The sequence below is a fragment of the Oncorhynchus mykiss genome, chromosome 9 (assembly GCF_013265735.2).
Source record: "Oncorhynchus mykiss isolate Arlee chromosome 9, USDA_OmykA_1.1, whole genome shotgun sequence".
NCBI lineage: Eukaryota > Metazoa > Chordata > Actinopteri > Salmoniformes > Salmonidae > Oncorhynchus > Oncorhynchus mykiss.
Genome location: NC_048573.1, coordinates 57,931,579 through 57,959,231, shown reverse-complemented (window position 1 = coordinate 57,959,231; position 27,653 = coordinate 57,931,579). Strand labels below are relative to the sequence as shown.

The 27,653-nt window shown below is 44.8% G+C and overlaps 1 protein-coding gene across 9 annotated transcripts in view; it reads right to left on the bottom strand.

The window, feature by feature from the left end:
* Positions 1-269: 269 nt before the first annotated feature.
* LOC110532462 (calmodulin-binding transcription activator 1) overlaps positions 270-27,653 on the bottom strand; it is a 616,618-nt gene continuing 589,234 nt past the window's right edge. For 4 of the 9 annotated variants that reach the window (XM_036988465.1, XM_036988471.1, XM_036988470.1 and 1 more), the window contains 13 exons: positions 20,556-20,722; positions 20,165-20,361; positions 19,870-19,948; positions 19,328-19,682; positions 18,696-19,183; positions 17,693-17,871; positions 16,492-16,729; positions 15,518-15,589; positions 15,271-15,291; positions 14,601-14,800; positions 13,807-13,881; positions 11,134-11,164; positions 270-6,637 (listed from right to left, as the gene is read on the bottom strand). In XM_036988465.1, coding sequence (XP_036844360.1) covers positions 6,605-6,637; positions 11,134-11,164; positions 13,807-13,881; positions 14,601-14,800; positions 15,271-15,291; positions 15,518-15,589; positions 16,492-16,729; positions 17,693-17,871; positions 18,696-19,183; positions 19,328-19,682; positions 19,870-19,948; positions 20,165-20,361; positions 20,556-20,722 — 2,135 coding nt within the window. In that variant the 3' untranslated portion in view covers positions 270-6,604. The remainder of the gene's footprint in view (positions 6,638-11,133; positions 11,165-13,806; positions 13,882-14,600; positions 14,801-15,270; positions 15,292-15,517; positions 15,590-16,491; positions 16,730-17,692; positions 17,872-18,695; positions 19,184-19,327; positions 19,683-19,869; positions 19,949-20,164; positions 20,362-20,555; positions 20,723-27,653) is intronic. The other 5 variants (XR_005053299.1, XR_005053300.1, XM_036988466.1 and 2 more) reach the window with 5 other exon arrangements.

Genomic DNA, 27,653 nt, shown 5'->3' with positions numbered 1-27,653 from the left:
TAAAGGTGTTCTCAACTAGCCTACCTGGTTAAATAAAGGTGTTCTCAACTAGCCTACCTGGTTAAATAAAGGTGAAATAAATAAAGAAGTAAAAAACTTACAACAGTGCATGTACAATTTGTACAATTTGAACTTAACCTATACAGCGTTAACATAGAGCAGCTGGTAGGCAGCAGATTGGCTGTGGGTTATTACAACAAAATGTGGCTATAGTCCAGGCATTGATGCACTGGATGATACAGTAGAAGAACAAGGAGGCAAAATCACACTTTGTTAGAGTTTTCTTCATTTTTTATTTTTTTTTATTATTTTACAGCAGAAAGAATATAAAGCATTCAGAAAACATCTTCCATATTTTAAGGGCATTTCAAAACGTTTTGCATGGCTTCAGCAGCTTTTTTTTTAAACATATCCATCGAGTCAGTGACGCTTGTACATGCACAATTACAAAAATAAAACTTACAAACAAGAAAGAGGGGGAAGAAAAAGGAGAGAAAGCAAAACACAATAGGGGAAGCGAAAATAAGGAGTGGGTGAAATAATAGGGGAAGGAGAGAAAGAGAGGGTCACATAACAGGGAAAGACCGAGAGGAAGACAGTTATAGAGGAGAGGAAAATAGCTCTAACACTAGTTCACATGCAAAGTGTCAAGGACCCACGACTTTGTATTAAAGCAGGGCCATTTTTTTCTTCTTGGTTTGGAATTGATGAAAACGTGCAGTTCGGTAAAGGGTGCCATATAATTGCTGTCCATAAACTACTGAATGCTTGTCTTGCAATACTGGCATTTGCATAAGAGTACGTCGACTACATGTGTCCAATCATCTTTATCTTCACTAGGTCTATAGGTCTCCACAAAATAATGCTTATTGCTCTGTGTCCACAAGTGGAAAAGGTTGTGAGATGGTTTCTGCTGTGTTGTCTTGATGTGCCTACCTTTCAGTAGTTTGAGTGCATTGACAAAGGAAGAGGAGGAAATACCATCCAGTCCCTCAGGTCAATTAGCAGAGTGTAATGAAGGTAATAAAATCCATATGAAGTGCCTGTTATAGCTAACCTGTCATACCATCCAGAAGATGGCCATAACTGAAGGGCTTTTTTTGAAACCGTCCCTATAAGATCTGGTCATCTTCAACTACCCCAACGTACGTCTCAGGAAGACCTCATCTTCAACTACCCCAACGTACGTCTCAGGAAGACCTCATCTTCAACTACCCCAACGTACGTCTCAGGAAGACCTCATCTTCAACTACCCCAACGTACGTCTCAGGAAGACCTCATCTTCAACTACCCCAACGTACGTCTCAGGAAGACCTCATTCAGATGTTACATCATGTCATCATCCATATCTTAACTGAGATGAAATGTTGTATAACTGAGAATAGCTTTATAGACTATTTGAAGCTGTGTGTGATGTTATGACATAACCACAGATTCACACAGCAAGTCCTTATTTTAATGAGAACCATCAAGCCAGAGGAGGTCAAAGGTTAAAGTGTTACTAGACTCATAAGCATAGTCTATAAAAGAAAGGTAAGCATTTACGTAAGACTTTAAGCCCTAGTGTCCCATAATGCCTACAAATTAATTTGTCAGTTGTAGCCAAGACAGAAACAATTGACCATACGGTCAATTGTGATGAACTTGTCCTAATTATAATTATCTATACTACAATTACTTGGATCCCCTAGTTCTGTTATCGTGCCATTACGTCTCTCCTCAGCTCACCTTACTTACTTGAGAGGAAATGGATATCAATAATGCATCCAGGATCAGTAGTAATTTGCCTGTTTTATCCAGAAAGCACTGTATACTATTTCAATAGTGTGTCCTCTCTCTACACTGAATCACCATCAATGTCCTGCTCCACTTCCTCCTCCCCATTTTGGCACCCTGAGTAAAATACAGAAGGGAGGTGAGCGGTTCTCTAGGACTAGGAGCAGGCTAGGAAAATAACACATGATGAGCTCTCTCTGCTGAACTGTGTACAAGTGAGACTGACTATGCCCTGACATATCTGGATGTGTGCAGTGCAATGTACTGTCGCCTGCGTGTGTGTGTGTGTGTCTGTGTGTTGTTGCCTCGTAAAATACTTGCGGTATACTGTTGGTTTGGGAGCACACTATTTTTAGATCCAAATGAATAAAAATGAATAAATGAATTTAAAAAAACTTGCTTCTAGAAAAACTTTCCCTCCTGCTACCCCAAGAAACATGGTCAGTAAATACTGCAGATTGATCATAGTTTGTATTTTTAGGATTCTTCTCTGCCTTCCAATCAACTGCCCTCCATCTTTCAGAGTTCTGTGACACGTCATACAAACGTTCTTCGCTTTACAGAACAGTAAGTCTTTTACAAGTCTATCTGACTACCGATTTTAGAAAAATAAGCATGCTTTGGGTGCAGTTCAGTCACCCAGTTAACTATTTTACCCATGCAAGCATAATAAAACCTTCCCATATTGCCACAGCAGTGCATTAGCTGGCATTCTTACCACTATCTGAATGATGAATGCAAGGCAATAAAACCACAAAAGTTATGGAATGGAATTCTCATGGTTTCAACAGGCAGTTCCAATAGAAAATAAAAAGGCTGAGAATGTTGACAAGACGGAACGCATTGCGTGGGGATACTGAGTTGGTTAAGGGAAGACTGTCACCGGACTGAATTTAGTGATGGTTTTTGGATTGATATATGGTATGATGGATTCAGGTGATCTTTTTCTCTCCAAAGCCATGTTTTTCTCCTTTAGGTACAGTACATCGCATGCTTCCTGACATTGGCTTTGTGCGATCAATCGGGATATGATTAGGCACTTTCTACATAAACACTCTGAAAATAGGTTTACATATCAAGTCTCTGTGAAATAAACACAACCATACAGAGAAATAAACCCAGCAGTATATAATCATTAAAAACAGAACAGATAACAGGGTCTGAGACGAAATTCAGCAAGTTAAACAACAACACATAATTGTCCAATGGCATTCACACCTTGTTTGAATAATGAACGTCATCACTTGAATGCCACCTGGTTGTTTTGATATGAATATAATATATTTCAGCAGAACTGCAAAAACCAGCAGACTACTGTATAGTCTATATCATGGACTCACAGATCAAATCAACTGGTATCAATGTTTCTGTTCCCACCACTCACATGTCATAATCTTTCAAACACGTCGGTCCACTGGTGCATCTTGTCACATTTACAGGTTTATACATCCCTCACTTTTGCTCATTGACTTGGCTGTGCTGATCCATAATAGGTCATATGTTTCACTATAATCTATACATCACTGTTTAATTGTGTTATTTTTAGCACCTTAGATTGTTTAAACAAGTGTTCCTCCTGTAAGTAAATTACCAATTTACTTTTACAAAGAATACCAGCCGAGAGACGCTACACATGTACCTCGTTCACTGTGGCCACATTACATTCTGACAAAGAATAATTCTGGTCTGTCCAGACCCTGACAGCCTTAGTCAAGTTAAGCCTCCAGCCCAAAAAGTATTGTCTTGTGTCAGCAGTTTGATACGTTGATCTAGTCTATTTCAGGGTTTCCCAAACTCGGTCCAAAGCTCAATGATTTAATAATCAATGCTCAATGAAAGCTCAATGATTTAATAATCAAAGCTCAATGATTTAATAATCAAAGCTCAATGATTTAATAATCAAAGATCAATGATTTAATAATCAAAGATCAATGATTTAATAATCAAAGCTCAATGATTTAATAATCAAAGATCAATGATTTAATAATCAAAGATCAATGATTTAATAATCAAAGCTCAATGATTTAATAATCAAAGCTCAATGATATAATAATCAACGCTCAATGATTTAATAATCAACGCTCAATGATGTCATCGCCTGTGCATTGTCCTATTAAACAAATTATGATTTAATAATCAAAGCTCGATGATTTCATCACCTGTGTGTTGTCCTATTAAATAAATTATGATTTAATATATATATTTTATTTATTTAACCTTTATTTAACTAGGCAAGTCAGTGAAGAACAAATTCAGGGGCAGAACAACAGATTTTTACCTTGTCAGCTCGGGGATTCCATCTAGCAACCTTTCGGTTACTGGCCCAACGAACTAACCACTAGGCTACCTATTAAACAAATGTTAAATCAACCTCAATTATAAAAATAAAAACAACAGGGCTGAGATTCACATGGACAAGGCTGCCATTTACAATCTTTATATGAAGACAATCCATACAAACATGCACACTAACAACGCAATCCCTCTTTCTCATACAGTAGGCTTTTTTGCACTTAAAATGTTACTGACCAGTGATCCCTGTGTATTTGGTGATGATGGCAAAAAAGCTTGGGTTGTTCTGACATGTGATAACAGAAGAGAAATGAGAGACTTAAAAGTTGCTGTAGAAATATTTCTCCCTCTACAATGTGTACCTCTATCTGTGATCCTCTGCCAGTCGGGATGGGACCTTGTGGTCTTTAATGCTAGTGTCTATTTCATTGAGTCGGGATGGGACCGTGTGGTCTTTAATGCTAGTGTCTATTTCATTGTATGATTATCTGTTCTGCTAAGATTAACTTCATTCTCTTGTTAAGCAATATAGCATTCACATTACTTGGCACCATTGGCAAAAGATTCTTGGTAGCCCAAAACAAAAATGTAAACATAAACATACTTGTCTTAAGATCATTTTGCAGATTTCTCCTAACTCTAAATACGTTATCTTTTTTAAAAGTTTTTAGCATTTGCAATAATGTCATGCTTTCGCAAAATGTTTATCCCAAGAACAATCAAAATAAAATAAAATACTCTTATAGTGAAATACTTTTAATCATTTTACAGAGCATAGCCACTACTGCTTTTGTTGAGTTTTTTTTAACCTTTGTTCATGTTTTTCATGCACATAGCTCATTTTTGTCCCAGGTATTTACACTATATACAAACAATACAACCATACTTCTTAGGCATTCAAACAAAACTATACAAATATTCTGTTTTTGTCTCATACCTGTTTTTGACCCCTTTTTAATGAATAAAATAATATATTTCTAAAATACAATCCCCTTTGGGTAAATGTTTTTCCCTACCTTCAGCCTTCTTTATATACAGAAACTGCTCAATTGTCAAAAATATGGATTTGTCTAACCCCTTTTTTTGGGACTAGCTTAGGGACCCCTCAAAGAATCTCTAAGACGTCAAGGCAATGTATGTGATCTTCCCCTCAAAAGCCCTCACAGGCCCTGAAGTTCATTTAAAATGTATGTGATCTTCCCCTCAAAAGCCCTCACAGGCCCTGAAGTTCATTTAAAAAGAACAACAATAACCTTCATGACTGTAATCATTACAACACAAAAGAGTCAAGTTTTCTTTTCTTTTTAGAATACCGAGGAAACAAATGAAATAAGGCGACAGAAAAAGGAAAGATGAGGATGTAGGTATAATCTCAGGAACTAGAGGGTATGACTCTTGGGAGAATAGGTTGGTACATGGGCCACTCAGTTGCATTTGAACATGAAGACAAAAGCAAAGCATTGAAATTCAGAGAATACAGACCTAACCTCCAGCACACAGGTGAAGATTTTCACCCATAGGCATGCATATTTGATCAAATCGACAACACAGAGTTTTGAAGAGACAAGTCAGTTGTAAATCGGTCATGGGCATGAGCACAAAACAGATTCAAGCAAAGAGGAATAGAAAAGAGAATAAAACAATAATATAAAAAATAAGAAGAAGAATTGTAATTCCATTGAATCCCCCTATCCCTTGCCTTACAGTACATAACCCCTCCAAACCTAGATAACAAAAAAAGCCATTGTTTTAATAAGCCCCACCCATTTCTGCTCACACCCCTCCTACATTCATATGTAACCCCACCCCTTTGGACTGACTGGCGGGGTAGAGCACAGCGTAACAGGAAGGGTAATTTTGATCTATTTATCATACTAGTTACCATACTGAATGTATTCATCTAACTGTCGACAGGGAGTGTATGTGTGCAAATGGATCAATGTATTACTGAGATTTTTTGGTTCATTAAGTTACATTTTTTTTCTTCTTCAAATGGAATAATCAGTCACTTAAAAAAATATGAAATACAATTACAGCCCAGTCCCAAATGTGTTTCTGCTTCTGTCATGTTTCCTTGTGTTCTGGACGGCATCTGCCTCCATCCTTGGCGTCTTATCCTCTTCCTTTGATCCACAGGGACCTTTTCAGACATGTCCAGCATTCCTCTTCCTTTACCGTCTTAAACCTAGACTCCGATACTCCCAAAAAGACAAAACAATCCATGAAAAAGTGCAAAAAATGCCATGAAGCAAATGTTCTGCCCCCCACAGCTTCTTCCCCTTAGTTTCTAATTCTACACTCTCCAACATAAACAACGTCAGAGGGAAAAGATAAAGGTGAAAAATGCTGTTGTTAGAAGTAGAAGTAGAGTCAGCCACGCTGTCGTAGTAGTAGTAATAATAATCGCAGTGTTTTCACTGAACTGTTTTTTTTTCTTCTTCTCTTGAAAAATGTTTTGGGTATAAAGGGACAAAGAAAACAGGAAGAGTCAGGAGGAGAGTGATGTCACATTGTGAGGGGGCTCTTCTGAAGGTTTTCATGTTCCTTGGCCCTTTTCAATTCGTTCACTCTGAAACACAGACAGAGAGACAGAAGTCATTTAAACAGGGGTCTATGACCGCCAACACAGATCACTTCTCACAGGATGATTCTGTACTCTGTTTCAAACCATTCCCGAGAGAGAGACAGATATGACACCTTTCCCGAGAGAGAGACAGATAGGACACCTTTCCCGAGAGAGAGACAGATAGGACAACTTTCCCGAGAGAGAGACAGATAGGACACCTTTCCCGAGAGAGAGACAGATAGGACACCTTTCCCAAGAGAGACAGATAGGACACCTTTCCCGAGAGAGAAACAGATAGGACACCTTTCCAGAGAGAGAAACAGATAGGACACCTTTCCCAAGAGAGAGAGACAGATAGGACACCTTTCCCGAGAGAGAGACAGATAGGACACTTTTCCCGAGAGAGACAGGTAGGACACCTTTCCCGAGAGAGAAACAGATAGGACACCTCTCCCGAGAGAGAGACAGATAGGACACCTTTCCCAAAAGAGAGAGACAGATAGGACACCTTTCCCGAGAGAGAAACAGATAGTACACCTTTCCCAAAAGAGAGAGAGACAGATAGGACACCTTTCTCGAGAGAGAAACAGATAGTACACCTTTCCCAAAAGAGAGAGAGACAGATAGGACACCTTTCCCGAGAGAGACAGAGAGATGAAGATCGACATAGCCCTTGTCAACGGGACCTGGTGCTGATTTGGAAAGAAAACATTGATCAATCAAACTGGATCTCATCTAGTCTAAATGATTCTGCTAAATCACTACGTCTTATGGCTCACTGAACCCATTCCTTCAGTACTAACTTTGAAACTTGAGAATGGTTCTTAAAGCAGTTGGATTTACTTTTAAACTCATGAGAATATAATGTGATTGAAAAAAGGTCTCTTGATAATTAAACTCTCCAAAACTAATCTCAGGAGAGGAAACAGGAGTCCCTTGACAAGTCCACCAAATATTTGCTGGGCTGAAAGAGACCCTCAAGGTAGGCAGAGATTTACTAATTGGTTTGTATTTGGAATATTGCTATGCACCAAATAAATGACTATATTACTCAAGAATTGTGTGTCAATTAATTTCATCAGTGGAATGTATTATTGTGTCTATCACTAAATTATGAACTACAAACACAATTGAAAATTGAAGGCATTTAATTTGTGAAAGAGGTGAAAATGTATTAAGACTACAATAGTCTAACCAATCTTGTACTGCATTTGTATTGGGAACTGACATTACCTTGGCATTCCACTTGTGAACCATGTCCAAACTGAGCCAGAGCCAAACACTACATTATACCCCAGCATGTACAATAGACTCAATAGATCTGACTGTAAGTCACTAGCCAATTACTGTTCCATATCATAATTAATAGACACTTGCCCTGTGGTAATTGTATTACTGACTACAACACTGGGATTGGTGTATATTCTCTGACTCCCTTCGGTCTCTATACTGCTTCTGAGAGAGCTTTTTTCCCTCGTAGGTAAACAGGATGAGTGGACAATGAGTGGACAATTTGTGGACAATGCAGTCCATTTGACATGAGTTTATACATGCACAGTGGGGCGAAAAAGTATTTAGTCAGCCACCAATTGTGCAAGTTCTCTCAAAAAGATGAGGCCTGTAATTTTCATCATAGGTACACTTCAACTATGACAGCCAAAATGAGAAAAAAAATCCAGAAAATCACATTGTAGGATTTTTTATGAATTTATTTGCAAATTATGGTGGAAAATAAGTATTTGGTCAATAACAAAAGTTTATCTCAATACTTTGTTATATACCCTTTGCTGGCAATGACAGAGGTCAAACGTTTTCTCTAGGTCAAACGTCTTCACAAGGTTTTCACACACTGTTGCTGGTATTTTGGCCCATTCCATTTTCTATGGGGTTGAGATCTGGAGACTGGCTAGGCCAGTCTTTGAAATGCCAGTCCTTGAAACGCTTCTTACAAAGCCACTCCTTCGTTGCCCGGGCGGTGTGTTTGGGATCATTGTCATGCTGAAAGACCCAGCCACATTTCATCTTCAATGCCCTTGCTGATGGAAGGAGGTTTTCACTTAAAATCTCACGATACATGGCCCCATTCATTCTTTCCTTTACACGGATCAGTCGTCCTGGTCCCTTTGCAGAAAAACAGCCCCAAAGCATGATGTTTCCACCCCCATGCTTCACAGTAGGTATGGTGTTCTTTAGATGCAACTCAGCATTCTTTGTCCTCCAAACACGACGAGTTGAGTTTTTACCAAAAAGTTATATTTTGGTTTCATCTGACCATATGACATTCTCCCAATCTTCTTCTAGATCATCCAATTGCTTTCCAGCAAACTTCAGACGGGCCTGGACATGTACTGGATTAAGTAGGGGGACACGTCTGGAACTGCAGGATTTGAGTCCCTGGTGGCGTAGTGTGTTACTGATGGTAGGCTTTGTTACTTTGATCCCAGCTCTCTGCAGGTCATTCACTAGGTCCCCCCGTGTGGTTCTGGGATTTTTGCTCACCGTTCTTGTGATCATTTTGACCCCATGGGGTGAGATCTTGCGTGGAGCCCCAGATCGAGGGAGATTATCAGTGGTCTTGTATGTCTTCCATTTCCTAATAATTGCTCCCACAGTTGATTTCTTCAAACCAAGCTGCTTACCTGTTGCAGATTCAGTCTTCCCAGCCTGGTGCAGGTCTACAATTTTGTTTCTGGTGTCCTTTGACAGCTCTTTGGTCTTGGCCATAGTGGAGTTTGGAGTGTGACTGTTTGAGGTTGTGGACAGGTGTCTTTTATGCTGATAACAAGTTCAAACAGGTGCCATTAATACAGGTAACGAGTGGAGGACAGAGGAGCCTCTTAAAGAAGAAGTTACAGGTCTGTGAGAGCCAGAAATCTTGCTTGTTTGTAGGTGACCAAATACTTATTTTCCACCAAAATTTGCAATTAAATTCATTAAAAATCCTACAATGTGATTTTCTGGATTTTTTTCTCATTTTGTCTGTCATAGTTGAAGTGTACCTATGATGAAAATTACAGGCCTCTCTCATCTTTTTAAGTTGGAGAACTTGCACAATTGGTGGCTGACTAAATACTTTTTTGCCCCACTGTATATAACCCCAATGTCCTTTACCTGGTATCACTGAGCTTAGTAGTGAGCCCCCACAGTGCTGTATATGTAGGTTTAGTGTTTTTCACTGTGCTATTTCCTCTTCCTCTCAGTCTGAGATGTTGTTCCCCTGAGGTGTGAATCCATTACTGGTACACTTCCTGCTGTTCTAACTCCCTGGAGGTAAAGGGGACTTCCCATTGTTTGTGTTGTACTGCTAGTCTGACTATGACCCGCATGTGCTATCACATCACTGTAACCCAGATCATGACAAACATGCATGCTATCACATCTTTATAGTACTATATCTACCTCACCTGCTCTCGGAGCACAGTGACCCATATTCTACAGTATAACATACCCCAACCCGGTCTCAGAGCATTTCCTATTATTCTGTATGTAAATCTGAGACACTCCATTTAGTATGATATGTTACATATGGTATGGTTACATAAAACAGATGGTAACTTTAGGCAAAAACTATATGGATATGAGTGTCTGCTAAATGACTTAAATGTAAAAGGATACATTCAAAAGGCCCCATTGTCTCAGAAGATGAACTACAGTGTCTGTGACTCATACAGATGATGAGGCTGATGAGAACTGTCATATAGGTATTTTTGTCAATATGCCCAAAGTCTTTCTGGAAGAGTAGTCAGACAGACACACAGTTTGTATCCATGAGGAATTTCTATAATATTTTCAGTGATGATGCATGTGTATTTGAAGCAGCCCTGAACTAGTGAGAGCTCCCAATGAAATGCCTAGAGGAGCTTTGACATTTTGAGTAAACAAAACCCAAGGGGGGTCATAACCCCCTCTACTGTGTCATGTGGGGCGCAGCTGTTTGAGAGAGAACATCCGTCCCATAGCATGCCTGGGGGTACATTTTAAAGAGCAAGGCCCATAGAGGTGTCACCAGTCATGCAACATAGTAAACATGATGTGAATAGGCATCTTCATAACCACACAAAACAAAACATGTAATAATGAAAATAAAATCATTTCCAGAGGGGAGAAAGAGGTGCCTGTTAAGTGTTACGGTGACATAGTCATTCATAAGCATAGGTTAGTTTAATAAGAGTAAAGTTACATTTGATCTGAGTTTGAGCTTCTCAGTCAGTCCACCTGTGGCTCCAGTAGGCAGCCTTCATGCAAGCAGGCATCAAGCAACAGTGATGGACAAGATAGGGGGAGGAAGACAGTGAGAGAGAGAGAGAGAGAGGAAGGGAGAGATGGATGGAGAAAAGCGAAAGATAGAGGAAAAAGGGGGAGATAGAAAGAGTGGATGAAGACAACGACCCAGCAGATAAAACTATTGTTAGAGAGAGAGAGATAGAGAGAGGCAGAGACATACAGTGTGGACAGGGAAGAGAGAGAAGCACGAACTGAGTTGCTGAGGCTGCACTCACCCGCTTGAACAGTCTATGGTCCATCAAGGGGCTTCGCATAAACAGCAAAACAATACCAGACAGCTATTAGCACAAGTAGGAACTGTGAGGAAAGGAAGGTGGGCGAGGAGAAGAGAGTAGGGGTGCGAGGAGAAGAGAGTAGGGGGGCGGGGAGAGGAGGTTAGGGGAGCAAGGAGAGGAGAGTGGGGGGGCGAGGAAGAGAGAGTAGGGGGCGAGGAAAAGAGAGTAGGGGGGCGAGGAAAAGAGAGTAGGGGTGAGGAAAAGAGAGTAGGGGCGAGGAAAAGAGAGTAGGGGGCGAGGAAAAGAGAGTAGGGGGCGAGGAAAAGAGAGTAGGGGCGAGGAAAAGAGAGTAGGGGCGAGGAAAAGAGATTAGGGGGCGAGGACAAGAGAGTAGGGGGCGAGGAAAAGAGAGTAGGGGTGCGAGGAGAAGAGAGTAGGGGGGCGGGAGAGGAGAGTGGGGGGGTGAGGAAGAGAGAGTAGGGGGCGAGGAAAAGAGAGTAGGGGGCGAGGAAAAGAGAGTAGGGGTGCGAGGAGAAGAAAGTAGGGGGCGAGGAAAAGAGAGTAGGGGGCGAGGAAAAGAGAGTAGGGGGGTGAGGAAAAGAGAGTAGGGGGGTGAGGAAAAGAGAGTAGGGGGCGAGGAAAAGAGAGCAGGGGGTGAGGAAAAGAGAGTAGGGGCGAGGAAAAGAGAATAGGGGTGCGAGGAGAAGAGAGTAGGGGGCGAGGAAAAGAGAGTAGGGGGCGAGGAAAAGAGAGTAGGGGGCGAGGAAAAGAGAGTAGGGGAGAGGAGGTTAGTAAGGGGCGAGGAAAAGAGAGTAGGGGGCGAGGAAAAGAGAGTAGGGGCGAGGAAAAGAGAGTAGGGGGCGAGGAAAAGAGAGTAGGGGGCGAGGAAAAGAGAGTAGGGGCGAGGAAAAGAGAGTAGGGGGCGAGGAAAAGAGAGTAGGGAGCGAGGAAAAGAGAGTAGGGAGCGAGGAAAAGAGAGTAGGGGTGCGGGGAGAGGAGGTTAGTAAGGGGCGAGGAAAAGAGAGTAGGGGCGAGGAAAAGAGAGTAGGGGGCGAGGAAAAGAGAGTAGGGAGCGAGGAAAAGAGAGTAGGGGTGCGGGGAGAGGAGGTTAGTAAGGGGCGAGGAAAAGAGAGTAGGGGTGAGGAAAAGAGAGTAGGGGCGAGGAAAAGAGAGTAGGGGGCGAGGAAAAGAGAGTAGGGGCGAGGAAAAGAGAGTAGGGGGCGAGGAAAAGAGAGTAGGGGTGAGGAAAAGAGAGTAGGGGGGCGAGGAGAAGAGAGTAGGGGGCGAGGAAAAGAGAGTAGGGGCGAGGAAAAGAGAGTAGGGGGCGAGGAAAAGAGAGTAGGGGCGAGGAAAAGAGAGTTGGGCGAGGAAAAGAGAGTAGGGGCGAGGAAAAGAGAGTAGGGGGTGAGGAAAAGAGAGTAGGGGCGAGGAAAAGAGAGTAGGGGCAAGGAAAAGAGAGTAGGGGGCGAGGAAAAGAGAGTAGGGGCGAGGAAAAGAGAGTAGGGGGCGAGGAAAAGAGAGTAGGGGGTGAGGAAAAGAGAGTAGGGGGTGAGGAAAAGAGAGTAGGGGCGAGGAAAAGAGAGTAGGGGGTGAGGAAAAGAGAGTAGGGTGCGAGGAAAAGAGAGTAGGGGCGAGGAAAAGAGAGTAGGGGGTGAGGAAAAGAGAGCAGGGGGTGAGGAAAAGAGAGCAGGGGGTGAGGAAAAGAGAGTAGGGGGTGAGGAAAAGAGAGTAGGGGGTGAGGAAAAGAGAGTAGGGGGCGAGGAGAAGAGAGTAGGGGGCGAGGAGAAGATAGTTTGGGTGCGAGGAGAAGAGAGTAGGGGGCGAGGAGAAGAGAGTAGGGGGCGAGGAAAAGAGAGTAGGGGGCGAGGAGAAGAGAGTAGGGGGCGAGGAAAAGAGAGTAGGGGGCGAGGAGAAGAGAGTAGGGGGCGAGGAGAAGAGAGTAGGGGGCGAGGAGAAGATAGTTTGGGTGCGAGGAGAAGAGAGTAGGGTTGCGAGGAGAAGAGAGTATAGGGCGGGGAGAAGAGAGTAGGGGGCGAGGAGAAGAGAGTAGGGGGCGAGGAGAAGATAGTTTGGGTGTGAGGAGAAGAGAGTAGGGTTGCGAGGAGAAGAGAGTAGGGTTGCGAGGAGAAGAGAGTATAGGGCGGGGAGAAGAGAGTAGGGGGCGAGGAGAAGAGAGTAGGGGGCGAGGAGAAGAGAGAAGTGGACGAGGAGAAGAGTGTAGGGGGCGAGGAGAAGAGAGAAGTGGACGAGGAGAAGAGAGGAGGGGACGAGGAGAAGAGAGGAGTGGGCGAGGAGAGGAGAGGGCGAGGAGAGTAGGGGGCAAGAAGAGAGTAGGGGGGCAAGAAGAGAGTAGGGGTGCGAGGAGAAGAGAGTAGGGGGCGAGGAGAGGAGGGGGGTGAGGAGAGGAGAGTGGATAGGATAGGAGGGGGGTCTCTGAAGTGTTGTATATAACCCCCCAACCTTTTGTATCGTCCAAAAAATAAATAAAATAGAGACATGAAAACAGAGAACTTGTCTTATCAGATCTGTGCATACTCATTCCTGCCATCTAACGTGTAGTAAACCCTTCATATATCTAGCAAATCCCTACGCTGAATGGTTGTGTGTTTGTGTGTGAATATAACAAACCTATTTAAAAAACCCATATGAGTTAGTGTTGTGGGCGGGGCTTACCTGTGGCGGCAGCGGCGGAGAAACCTCATGATCTTCCTGGCAGCCTGATCCTGCCTCTTAGAAAGCAGACTACTTCTACAACACACAAGACAAGAGGGAACACGCTTTTTAGAGGGTCCACAGTCAACAAAATACACTGTGGTTGTGTGTAGCTAGTCTAGTTCTCAAATTCAACCATGCTTTTAAACTTTATTTTGGAGATTCTGTATAGCATGGGTACTGTCCTCTCCAATCCTTTTTTAACTAATTGGTCTTTTGACTAATCAGAACAGCTTTGAAAAATATTGGGTGTGAAAAGATCTGATGTGAATGGTCAAAAGACCAATTAGTGTTCAAAAATATACTAATTGGGCTGCCTGTGTAAACACAGCCGTAGTGTCTTCATCAATATATACACATGTGCACAGTCCTTGTATGTTTAAAATCTAATTAATTTATGCATGAGCACAGGAGGACACCATGACCCTGGGGACTGCAAATGGGGCTGCAGTTGATCATCCCTTACAAATGGATTTCCCCAAGGGAAGTCTGCAAGGTCAAGTGGAGAAGAGCATAACTATCCTGTAATGAGCCTCCTGTACGTGTCAGTGTGTGTTGCTGTGTGTGTGTGTGTGTGTGTGTGTGTGTGTGTGTGTGTGTGTGTGTGTCAGTGCATTTAGCTACTTGTGCTGCTGTGTGTCAGTGTGAGTGGTAGCTACTTTGTGTGTGAGTGTGTGTGTGTGTTGATGTGTGTGTTTAGCTTCCTGGGCGTGTGTTGTGTGTATGCATCAGAGCATATCACTGTGTATGCATACCTGAGTTTGTGTTGCACCAGGGCAGCGGCGGCTCCTTGCCGGTGGAGCCTGAGCCTGCCAAACTCCTTGTAGCCGCGGTAGTACTGCTGGATCAGCACGGCTGCCCGCCTGCTCTGCTGGAACTTCTTCTGCTCCTGGTAGCTGCGGAACTTACTCTGGATAAGAATGGCGGCCTGCGTCATCTTCTTATAAAGTGCATACTGCCACAAAAAGGACCAGAGAGAGGAGGATATACAGAGTCAGGAACAGGGGGTTGGGAAGACCCAAACGATGGCCTCAAATGCAGACATTGTCTGATTCATACTATATGGCCAAACCAAACCAAGCCGAACTAGGCTGACCTGGTTAGGCATTCACTATAGTTGCTGGAACCGTGCTGGAAAGGAAAATATACTAGCCAACATAATAGGGTTTATGTCTGCCCTAGAGTGTGAATCAGGCAATATTACTGGACTTAGGAAAGGTGCTGATGTAGGTTATGAGTATCAATATAACCAAGTCAAGTGTGATAATCTGAGACGGTCAAAAAAACAAGCAAAGTTTGACATGTGTTCTGCCCTCTGGTGGCTTTGAGTCTCTAGTGACTCTTATCAAGGAGTGCCATTTTAAACCCTAAAACCTTTTTACAAAAATAACCATTTAAAAATGAAAGACAGTGAAAAGATGTTACCTTCAAGGCTATCCATGTTAGCTTGTAAACAAAGCAAAGGTGAGATTGTGAATCACAAACAGGAATGAACAAGGATCAGCCTGAGCCTAGGAAAATGGACTAAACTGAGTAAAGTGAAACGCTTGTCTAAAAGTCCCTAATTAAGGTATTACAATCTGTCCTGGATCTAACCAGTATCTGTAAGGTCATGGAATATGGACAACACATCTCCATGTGTGTTGTAAGGGGCTGACTGTGCCCAGCTTACCTGTTTGTATTTCTTGTAACAACGCTGAATGACTGCCGCAGCTACTTCCTGTTGCTCTCTGAATGGGCGTCCCTGTGAGAGAGTAGAGTAGGAGAAGTCAGAGGTCAGAGTATTGGAAGTGGTGTAGTAGTCTATTATAGAGGGACACTGCTCCCTGAGGTCTCTTCCTGGGCCCAGGGCCCTGGTTGTCTGGAGGACAGACAGAGGACCTGGGGTTGAGGACGCTGGGGGAGAGGCTCCATCCTGGGCTGGGAGAGGAGAGAGGTAGCTGGTGGTGCCAGCCCAGTGTTGCTCTCCTCCCCAGTCTCAGCTGGCAGAGGGGTAGAACAGATGACTGTGAACGACAGCGAACAGTTTGAGACGTGGAAAGTCATTAAAGCTAGCTATGGGGGATAGGTAGCAAGGTGAGGAAGTGGGGCAGGTGGGGGCGAAGTGAGGCTGGGCGGGGTGTGTGGAGCTGGTTAAGGACAGGCAGCAGCGGGCACCACACACATTATTTAAAGAGTAAGAGAGAGAGGGAAAGAGAAAGAGAGGGACAGAGAGAGAGAGATTATAGGGAGCAGTGCAGTCGTTTCTTAAAGCAAGGCCATGCTCTGCTCGAAGCAAACTTTGCCCATGCTGAAACCACAGGGACCACATAGTTTGAGTGTGTCTTAGTGAGACAGATACAGAGAAAGAAAGATGGGATAACATATGAGTGTTAATTAACCTATTAACATAATCCATTGATGATTACTGGGTGAGCATAGATAGTGTCTTGTGCACTCAGAACACTTGGACACAGACCAGGATGTAGTTTTGTTCATATAGCAACCTTTCCAGATTCAAGGGACCCATTCATAACTTGACATTTCACCTGATAACATTAAGGTCAACACCACATCAAAATAGAGTGGAAGTCCTAATAACGTTGCTGTACATTGTTTTGTACAGCAGGTTTGTTACTGTGTGTGGTACCTCCTCCCGGCCTGTACCTTGTACTTGCGGAAGGCAGTTTGGACAAGACGGGCGGCCTCGTACAGCTCCCTCTGCTCGGGGTCGGACAGGGTGAGCTGGGCCAAGTCTCTCTCCACCTTGTTGTTAGAGGCCTGGAGGAACTCGCTCCAGTCGGCCGGGGAGGGCAGGGTGGGCCTCTCCATGGACCCCTCCCTCAGGGGAGACCCCCCTGGGCTGGGGCTGGAGGATGGAGTCAGAGGATCACTGTACAGAGATCTGGAAGGGGAGAGAGCCAGGGAGGAGCAGGGGATGGTGACAGTTTAAAAAGTAGTCAGCTAAGTGTTGTTATCTGAAGATATATACTGAACAAAAATATAAAATGCAACATGCAACAAGTTCTAAGATTTTACTGAGAATACATTAATTAGGCCCTAATCTATGGATTTCACATGACTGGGAAGAGGTACAGCCACCCACTGGGGAGCCAGGCCCTGCCAATCAGAATACGTTTTCCCCCCAAAAAGGGCTTTATTACAGACAGAAATACTCCTCAGCATTTGGAGGTCTTGAGGTAGCGTGGTTACACGTGGTCTGCAGTTGTGAGGCCAGTTTGACGTATTGCCAAATTCTCTAAAACGACGTTGGAGGCAGCTTACGGCAGAGAAATGAAAATAAAATGATCTGGCAACAGCTCTGTTGAACATTTCTGCAGTCAGCATGCCAATTGCATGCTCCCTCAAAACTTGAGAGATCTGTGGCATTGTGTTGTGTGACAAAACTGCCCATTTTAAAGTGGCCTTCTATTGTTCCCAGCACAAGGTGCACCTGTGTAATGATCATGCAGTTTAATCATATTCTTGATATGCCACACCTGCCAGGTGGATGGATTATCTTGGCAAATAAGATATGCTCACTAACAGAGATGTACAAATTTGTGCTCAAAATTTGAGAGAAATAAGCTTTTTGTGCGTATGGAACATTTCTGGGATTTTTTATTTCAGCTCATGAAACATGGGACCAACACTTTACATGTTGCATGTATATTTCTGTTCAGTGTAGTTCCAATAGACTACTGCTATGTCAAGCACAGAAAATATTTTGTAAAACGTTTAGGGTCAGGTTCCCAGATCAGAATTAAGCCTACGTTGCACATTAGACAAGGTATAAGCTTAATTTGCGTACAGGAAACCAGACCTAGATCACATTCAGTCCAGAGTGCGTCTCTGTTGTGTTGCTCACCGTAGCTGTATGATGCTGGGAAGCTGCTCCACGTCTCCGAGGTAACTGGCCAACCAGCTCATGGTGTTGCTGACCCCAGCACTGTCCAGGGGCACTCCATCCAGGGCCACAAAGTCCTCCCTCTTGATTCTCTCTGGGGTCGCCTCAATGATATGCTCTGCCAGAGTCATCATGTTGTCCTGCAGGGGGAGAATCACCCAGGATTGAGTATACTATAGATCACACACTTAGCACATTGTCATGTCATTGCCTATTTTCTTGTAAACTCTGCTTTTTGGTTATTGTGCAACATTCTTATTTTCATTGTCTGAGATGTGTCCACATTATGAGTGTTGAGTGTGAGAATTCAATCTAAGGAACAATGAACATTAAACATGATCCATGTCAAGACAATGACGTTTAGGATGATTATGATCATAACCGTCACAATAATTGTTATTGTTATTGCTGTGCTGTCCTCCCCCTCATCTCCCAGGCTCAGCCTCAGTAGCAGTGTGACTGTGATGGATGGCAGAAGGCTCCCTTGGCTGTGAGAGCCGATCAATGGATGGAGTTTATTATGTGGTGATGGAGGTCCACGCACTGCCAGGGAGGCCTAGGTTCTGTGTGTGTGTGTGTGTGTGTGTGTGTGTGTGTGTGTGTGTGTAGGTGTGGACACCATCCACTCTGTGTGTTGACTTCACACGTCAGGGCGTCCAGTGGCATGGCCCAACAGAGCTGCAGGTGGTCAATTTCAATTTTCTTGTCATGTTTATTAACTGACAGTCCAGATTGATAGACTTGATGTTGCAACTATGACATGCTACAGATGTGGTGGTCTGGTAAACTAGTGTGAATGTAAGTGCAATGAGCAGGCGGATGAACAGGGTTGGCAGTGGAGTGAGTGGTAAACAGTAGAGTAACAGTCTTCATGGTAAAATGTACAGTAACTATCTCTAGCAAACTTATGATGAAGAGTAGACTTGAATAAAGAGACAGTGGAGAGTAGGGTGACTTCACTGACCTGCAGGTCGTCCATCTGCGTCATACAGTCCTGGTTCTCCAGGTGTTCTCTGTAGGAAAACAGCTCAGTGTCCACCATCTCTCTCTCAGCCATCACCAGCATGTTCCCCAGCTGTTCCCTCTGTCTCAGCCTGCTAGCCAGCTTCTCCTTCCCCAGGCTGCTGCCCCCAGAGTCCCCTGAACCCTTTCTGCCTAAGCCCCTGCTGGAGAAACCCTCCCTAGAGCTCCACTTGGCTACCCCTGCTCCTCCAGAGCTTCCCCCACCCGAGAGACTTTTGTCTGGGCTGAGGCCCTCAGGGGACGGGCTCTTGGTGCTGAAGGACAGCTTGTGGAGCTGCTGTTGCTCCAGGCTCAGCGGGACAGACATGGCCTTGTCGGGCCTGGCCTGGAACAGCTCCGGGTTGGGCTTGTGTTTCTTGGCCAAGGGAAGGTCTCGCTGGCACTCACTGCTGTAGTAGTTGGAGGGCTCGGATCTCGGCCTTCTCAAGTCTGCAGAAGGGTTACAAGATACTATTTTAGAGCCATTTAAGCAAACTGTATCAACAAAACTTTGTTGTCTTAAGGTATTTTCTGTTGCCCCTTTCCCCCACTGATACCAGTGTGGGGCCTCCCTCTCCTTCAGTCTGCATTGACCTGGGTTGAGGTTGGTGGAGGTGGTGGAGGTAGTGGTGGTGGTAGCGGTACCGCCTTTCTTTCCGCCGGGCGCCATCAGTCCATCGCTGGCCCATGTGACCATCCAGCTGTCTGAGGTGGGAGCATCGTGGGGGGTGGGGGAGAAGGACATGCGCGTGGTGGGGGGCAGAGGTGCAGGGGGCTGCTGTTCCTCTCTTTGCAGCTGCTCCAGACACTCGGCCAGCTTGGTGTGGCCGCGGGAGCGGGCGATGGACAGGGGCAGGCGTCCCAGAGAGTCAGGGATGGCCAGGGCCCGTCGGTCCCACTTATACAGGACCACTGCCGCTTCCAGGTGACCCAGGGCACACGCCCACATCTACAGAGAACACAGCAGGGGCACAGGTCAGAGGTAGCAGGTCAATGGACACCGAGGGATGGCTCTAGTAACTTTATTTTCTTGGAAAAGTTCAACTTCCAAGTGAATTCTTTATGAAAAACTTTATGGGAGGCTTTATGGAAGACCCCTGCAGTGCATTCATGAGATAAAGCTCTCTATATCTTACCAGAGGGGTGCAGGAGAAGTGGTCCACATTGAGTGGGTCCACCTCCAGCTCCAGGTCAATGCTGTCTGCATGCTTGGTGCTGGTGGGGGATAGAGAAGAACACTGTTAGACTCTTAGACTAAACTCTGGATAAAATAGATAGATTCGTGCTTTATTGACAGCTTTTTAATACATTATTTTCTGGTCCTAAACTAGTTCCATAATAGATATTCCTAGGTCCTAGGGTCTCTCTGTACGCTATATTAACATTACATTTAGAACCAGTCAATAAGAGGCCTCTGAAGTTCTCACTCACCGCCACTTGATGAGTGTCTGGATGAGGGTGGCGTAGCCCTGCCCAGCGGCCAGGTGGAGCAGGGTCATGCCCCTGAAGGTCTTGGAGTGGATCAGGTGTTTGGACTTGGCCCAGCAGGCCCGGTTCATCATCTTCTCACACACCACCACCACACGGCTCTCAAAGCTGCTGCCCGCCTGACCCTGCCCCGACACACACTGACAACACACATAAACACAACAAGTGTTACTTTCAACTACAACACCCACAGTTTACAACACTTTACAACACCTGACTTCTCAAACAGAAACACAGAGTATGTTTTTCCATGTAATCCTCTGTAAGCCAAATATCTACCAAATACAGTACATCAAATTAAATAGCACATTTCCTATTGTATGATGTACCTTACCTGTGTCTGGCTGTTGTTACCACCACTACCTCCTCCTCCTCCACCTCCTGCTCCTCCTCCTGCTCCTGCACTTCCTCCGCTGCCCTGCTGGTGATGGGAGGCCATCTCTGCCATCCGTCTCTCCATCTGCTCCAGGCGCTCCAGGATGGACATTCTGAACTGGTTATCTGCAACATAGACACATAACACACGTCAGCATCCATAGACCTTACAGTATAATATATGGTCAACAGTGACACCCAGTTAGTACTGTGCATGGTACCTATAAAGGCATCTGTAGAAATCAGAAGAACTTTGCAACACAGACACATACACACACACACACGTCAGCACCCATTAGTGATCCTGGTTAGTTCTACTAGTGTCTTATGGTACTTATGAAGGCATATAGAAACACAGGCACATACACTGAGTGTACAAACACACAGGTCTGCAAACCAGTGTCCACTACAGTGTCATATTGCATACACGCAGAACATGTAGGCATTTATACAGAATCAAGCCTATCAGTAAGCATACAGTATAAGATTGAGTACTGTCCAACCGCACAACATGTCTAACCACACACCATGTCTAACCACACACCATGTCCAACCACACACCATGTCTAACCACACACCATGTTCAACCACACACCATGTCTAACCACACACCATGTTCAACCACACAACATGTCTAACCACACACCATGTCCAACCGCACAACATGTCTAACCACACACCATGTCTAACCACACACCATGTCCAACCACACACCATGTCTAACCACACACCATGTTCAACCACACACCATGTCTAACCACACACCATGTCTAACCACACACCATGTCCAACCACACAACATGTCTAACCACACAACATGTCTAACCACACACCATGTCCAACCACACACCATGTCTAACCACACACCATGTCTAACCACACACCATGTCCAACCACACACCATGTCTAACCACACAACATGTCTAACCACACAACATGTCTAACCACACAACATGTCTAACCACACACCATGTTCAACCACACACCATGTCTAACCACACACCATGTCCAACCACACACCATGTCTAACCACACACCATGTCCAACCACACACCATGTCCAACCACACACCATGTCTAACCACAAACCATGTCCAACCACACACCATACACAACCACACACCATGTCTAACCACACACCATGTCTAACCAGACACCATGTCTAACCACACACCATACACCATGTCCAACCACACAACATGTCTAACCAGTCTAACCACACACCATGTCTAACCACACACCATGTCTAACCACACACCATGTCTAACCACACACCATGTCTAACCACACATGTTCAACCACACACCATGTTCAACCACACACCATGTCTAACCACACACCATGTCCAACCACACAACATGTCTAACCAGATAACATGTCTAACCACACATGTTCAACCACACACCATGTCTAACCAAACACCATGTCTAACCACACACCATGTCTAACCACACACCATGTCCAACCACACACCATGTCCAACCACACACCATGTCTAACCACAAACCATGTCCAACCACACAACATGTCCAGCCACACACCATGTTCAACCACACACCATGTCCAACCACACACCATGTCCAACCACACACCATGTCCAACCACACACCATGTCTAACCACACACCATGTCTAACCACACAACATATACACCACTCATGTTCCATGATATGCTCTAAGCTCATCTTCATCTATCTCTCATCATCTATGAAAATAAATGTCATCTGAGCCGAATCATTATTAATCACAAGTACAGGGATAACAATAACATCAATCATTAACTTCATCACAACAATTGCCTTTAGTAAAATAACATTTAAGGCCCATCAATCACCCACTAATGGCTACATGCACAGTAACTAAGTCATTTTTAAAGGCCTCTCATCCTACAGTACTCTGTCATCACAGACTAATTTGAAATGGATGATTGAACAGAGAGTGGATGGTGTCCACCCCTACACACACACACACACACACACACACACACACACACACACACACACACACACACACACACACACACACACACACACACACGCGCGCGGCCCAAGACACTCTCTGAGGGGAGTCTGCAGATGAACCCTCACTCCTACTGATGAACCAACTAGTAACTTATGACCAAGATTTCTCATTCCTGTGTGTTCTGCCCCAAAACATTCCATTGGCTTATATGGTAGGAGGGCTGAGAATCACTGGACTAAATCAATCAACAAGCACCAGTCCATAGTCCTTCGCATGCCTACAATGTATTTTATGCTTGAAGCCACAGAAGTAAAATCTAATGATGAGGACTAATTGGAGAGAAAAAAGCAAGGCAAATGGGTAGAGTAAGAAGCAGGACTGCACTCCATCAATTGTGTTAGAGGTCCCTTTAAACATTCTCAAGAGCAGTAATCTGACCTGTAGTTAGAGAGCTTTAGCACTCACACCAAATCCATTACACCATATTCTCTTTCACATTTTAGTAGATGCTCTTACCCAGAGCAGGCTTAAGAGGAGATACTGGGGTTAAGTGCTTTGCACAAGGGCACATTGACAGTTTTTTTCACCTAGTCAGCTCTGGGATTTGAACCAGCAACCTTTTGGTTACTGGCCAAACCCTCTTAACCACTAGGCTACCTGCCACACTAGAGGAGAGAACTCTATGCTCAAACAAGCACACACGCAAATGCACACGCATACACACACACACACATACACCCACACAGACTGCTGTGCATAGACAGTGGGGTGCGATGCCCAGACAGTGAGCCCACTGCAGCAGGAGTGTGGAACACTGCATTAGCATTCCTCATTTAGCCACTGTGAGGCTGTTTCTGTGGCAACCTGCTGCCGAGTAACTAAGCGACAGGAACATGCCTCTGTGTATATGTTTTTTTCCTTCCTGCGGCATTGGCTTATTGATGAATGGGAGTGCAAGAAAAGCACACAATGGAAAAAATATGATACATGTAATTATCCATCACTATGTTATAATAATGGTCATAGATATTTAATTTTTCCAGAGGGGACACTTCAGTAATGAACTTCCTAAGTGGGGAGCCACCACAGCAGGGACCCTTTGACATTTACACTACTGCCGTATCTTGGCAGTCAGTTGAAGGCAGAAGCTCTCCGCTCATCGGAGAATGAATGTCATGCTTGGGTTCCCTATAAGTCAATATAAAAAGAGGTCAAGTAATTGTTAGTGTTACAAGAAAAAAAATAGAATCAAAGGCCAGTAAATTACTGCTATTACTGATGATGTGTGGTGATTAGAAAATGGACGTTCATCCCACACACCCTCCTTGTTTTTTAATTTTATTTAACCAGGCAAGTCAGTTAAGAACAAATTCTTATTTTCAATGACAGCCTAGGAACAGTGGGTTAACTGCCTGTTCAGTGGCAGAACAACAGATTTGTATCTTGTCAGCTCAGGGGTTTGAACTTGCAACCTTGTGGTTACTAGTCCAACGCTCTAACCACTAGGCTACCCCTTGTGTCTCTCCACAGTGCTCATACTGTCACCAGCCAACACTGACACTGTTAAATTACAAACCCCAACAGTGATACCTTTCATTATCTCTCCATAGGTGGTTAAGGGCAAGGTGATGATGAGGGCTGTAGAGGTACATCAGCCAGCCTATACCCTAGTGGTAGGAGGGGGAAGGTGTGGGTGAGAGGGGGTTAGGTAAGTCATAGCCCTGCAGCATGTCTAGGCACCAGGGTTATGCTCTCTGAGAGAGGGAGTAGAGAGGGAGAGGGGGGAGAGAGACGGTGGCGGGGGCAGGAGGAGAGGACTAGCTGACATCTCTTTGTTCAGACACACTGCTGCAGTGTGCTGCAGTGCAGATGATGTCATTGCCACCTGATGCCTGCTGCTCTGAATGTGATGAACGTATACTGCAGAGGGAGGGGGAGGAATGGAAGAGGGTAAGGGAGGGAGGAGGAAGGGGAGGGAGGAGACAGAAGAGGGATGGAGGAGGGGAGGGAGGGAGGAGGGGAGGGTAGGAAGGGGAGGGGAGGGGAAAGAGGAGGGGAGAGAGGGACAAGGTGAGGGAGGGAGGGAGGGAGGAGGAGTGAGGGTGGGAGGATAGAGGGGACCATGCAGCCAGTGAAAACAGAGGTACAACAACACTCTGACATCACCAACACCCTCCTTGAGCTTTGTTCCTCCCTCTCTTGACAGTGTGTGATAGCACACGTCTATACTGTCACTCCCACAGTTAGGCAACTAGGCAGCAGCGGCACAGAACTCTGACTGACAGGGAGCCTGGCACATCATATGAACAGTAACTCACTAATCGCTTGCCCCAGAAAACATATAGAGACATGTTTTAGCTGACAAACAGGAATTGCTCAAACTGGGTTTCTGTGTTTGAGTGAGCGATGGTTTTGTCTAAAAGACCAACTGAAATGCAGAAGGCAGCTCTTGTGTTCTACATAACATTCTATGACCTCCAGATCTTGTCTGTTACTTCCTTCACACCCGCTGATAAGCCGAGCCCTCTAGTCTAGAGTGAGTGAGGAGCATGGGAACTCTATAATAACACCACTGCCTGAGTCCTCTAGTCTAGAGTGAGTGAGGAGCATGGGAACTCTATAATAACACCACTGCCTGAGTCCTCTAGTCTAGAGTGAGTGAGGAGCATGGGAACTCTATAATAACACCACTGCCTGAGTCCTCTAGTCTAGAGTGAGTGAGGAGCATGGGAACTCTATAATAACACCACTGCCTGAGTCCTCTAGTCTAGAGTGAGTGAGGAGCATGGGAACTCTATAATAACACCACTGCCTGAGTCCTCTAGTCTAGAGTGAGTGAGGAGCATGGGAACTCTATAATAACACCACTGCCTGAGTCCTCTAGTCTAGAGTGAGTGAGGAGCATGGGAACTCTATAATAACACCACTGCCTGAGTCCTCTAGTCTAGAGTGAGTGAGGAGCATGGGAACTCTATAATAACACCACTGCCTGAGTCCTCTAGTCTAGAGTGAGTGAGGAGCATGGGAACTCTATAATAACACCACTGCCTGAGTCCTCTAGTCTAGAGTGAGTGAGGAGCATGGGAACTCTATAATAACACCACTGCCTGAGTCCTCTAGTCTAGAGTGAGTGAGGAGCATGGGAATTCTATAATAACACCACTGCCTGAGCCCTCTAAGGTAAGTGAGGATCATGCATGCTAAGCAATATGGCGAATGTGACAACACCTCTACCTGTCCCAATCATCCTCTGCTCCACTGTGACTCTCATTAACAGCACCCTGGGACCATATGTGTTGGGGTCCCTGCTGACATTGTAGTCGGTCTATAGGTCTCCTGAGTGTCACCCTGCAGCCACCCCCCCCCCCCCCCCCCCCCCATCTGTCACAGCTCTGTGACATGTTAGCCATCTGCTCTCGCTCTTTGAGCTGCTGGGCTGAACTGAAAAACAGGCCAATAGGCCAAAATTCTACAGGCTCCTTCATCCTATACAGCCAGTGCAGACACTACATAGATACTACATAGACACTACATAGACACTACATAACACCTTAATAAGTGAGAAGGGAACAACAGTACTAATATCAACACGTCGGGTACAGTCTAAAGTCCAAAGCTTCAAGTGATGTGTGTGAGTACTTTTGGAGCACTCAGTGCAGTAGAGAACAGCTCTCTGTCCTAGCCGAGGGATACGAGGCCACTGTCTATTTCCCTGCAGATACACACTGCCCAGGCTGAGCGAGCGCAACACAGACACACGGTCTTATATCAATCTATTTTGGAGACATTAGGTAACTCTGTGATAGATTGGGCGAACAAGGTACAAGGAGATTATCAAGCACGTACACTACATGACCAAAATTCCGTCGACACCTGAGCTTCCACTCTTCTGGGAAGGCTTTCCACTAGATGTTGGAACATTGTTGTGGGGACTTGCTTCCATTCAGCCACAAGAGCATTAGTGAGGTCAGGCACTGATGTTGGGCGATTAGGCCTGGCTCTCAGTCGGTGTTCCAAATGTGTTTGATGGGGTTGAGGTCAGTGAACCAGGCCTAGCCCAAACCATCAAAATTAGCCCCAGACCATTATTCCTCATCCACCAAACTGTACAGTTGGCACTATGCATTGGGGCAGGTAGAACTGCCAGATGGAGAAGCATGAGTCATCACTCCAGAGAACGTGTTTCCACTGCTCCAGTGTCCAATGGGGGCAAGCTGTACATCACTCTAGCCAACACTTGGCATTGCACATGGTGATCTTAGGCTTGTGTGCTGCTGCTCGTTCACGGAAACACATTTCATGAAACAGTGATTGAACAGTGATTGTGCTGACGCTGCTTCAAGAGGCCGTTTGAAACTCGGTAGTGAGTGTTACAACAGAGGACAGATTATTTTTTATGTGCTTCAGCACTTGGCGGTCCCGTTCTGTGAGCTTGTGTGGACTACCATTTCGCGGCTGAGAAGTTGTTACTCCTAGACGTTTCCACTTCACAATAACAGTACTTACAGTTAGCCGGGGCAGCTCTAGAAACTTGACGAACTGACTTGGAAAGGTGGCACCCTATGATGGTGCCATGCTGAAAGTCATTGAGTTCTTCAGTAAGGCCATCCTACTGACAATGTCTGTTTATGGAGATTGCATGTCTGTTTGCTCGTTTTATACACCTGTCAGCAGCTGAAATAGCCAAATCCACTCATTTGAAGGGGTGTCCACATACTTATGAGTGTCCGTCAAAAGTTTTGACACACCTACTCATTCCAGGGTTTTTCTTTATTTTTTATTATTTTCTACATTTGAGTTTCTTCAAAGTAGCCAACATCCAAGCTGAATCACATCCGGCCGTGATTGGGAGTTCCATAGGGTGGTGCATAATTGGACCAGCGTCGTCTGGATTTGGCCGGGGTAGGCCATCATTGTAAATAAGAATTTGTTCTCAACTGACTTGCCTAGTTAAATAACGGTTAAAAAAAATGTTTTTAAAAAATGCCTTGATGACAGCTTTACACACTCTTGGAATTCTCTCAACCAGCTTCATAAAGTAGTCAGTCACCTGGAAAGCATTTAAATTAACAGGTGTGTCTTGTTAAAAGTTCATTT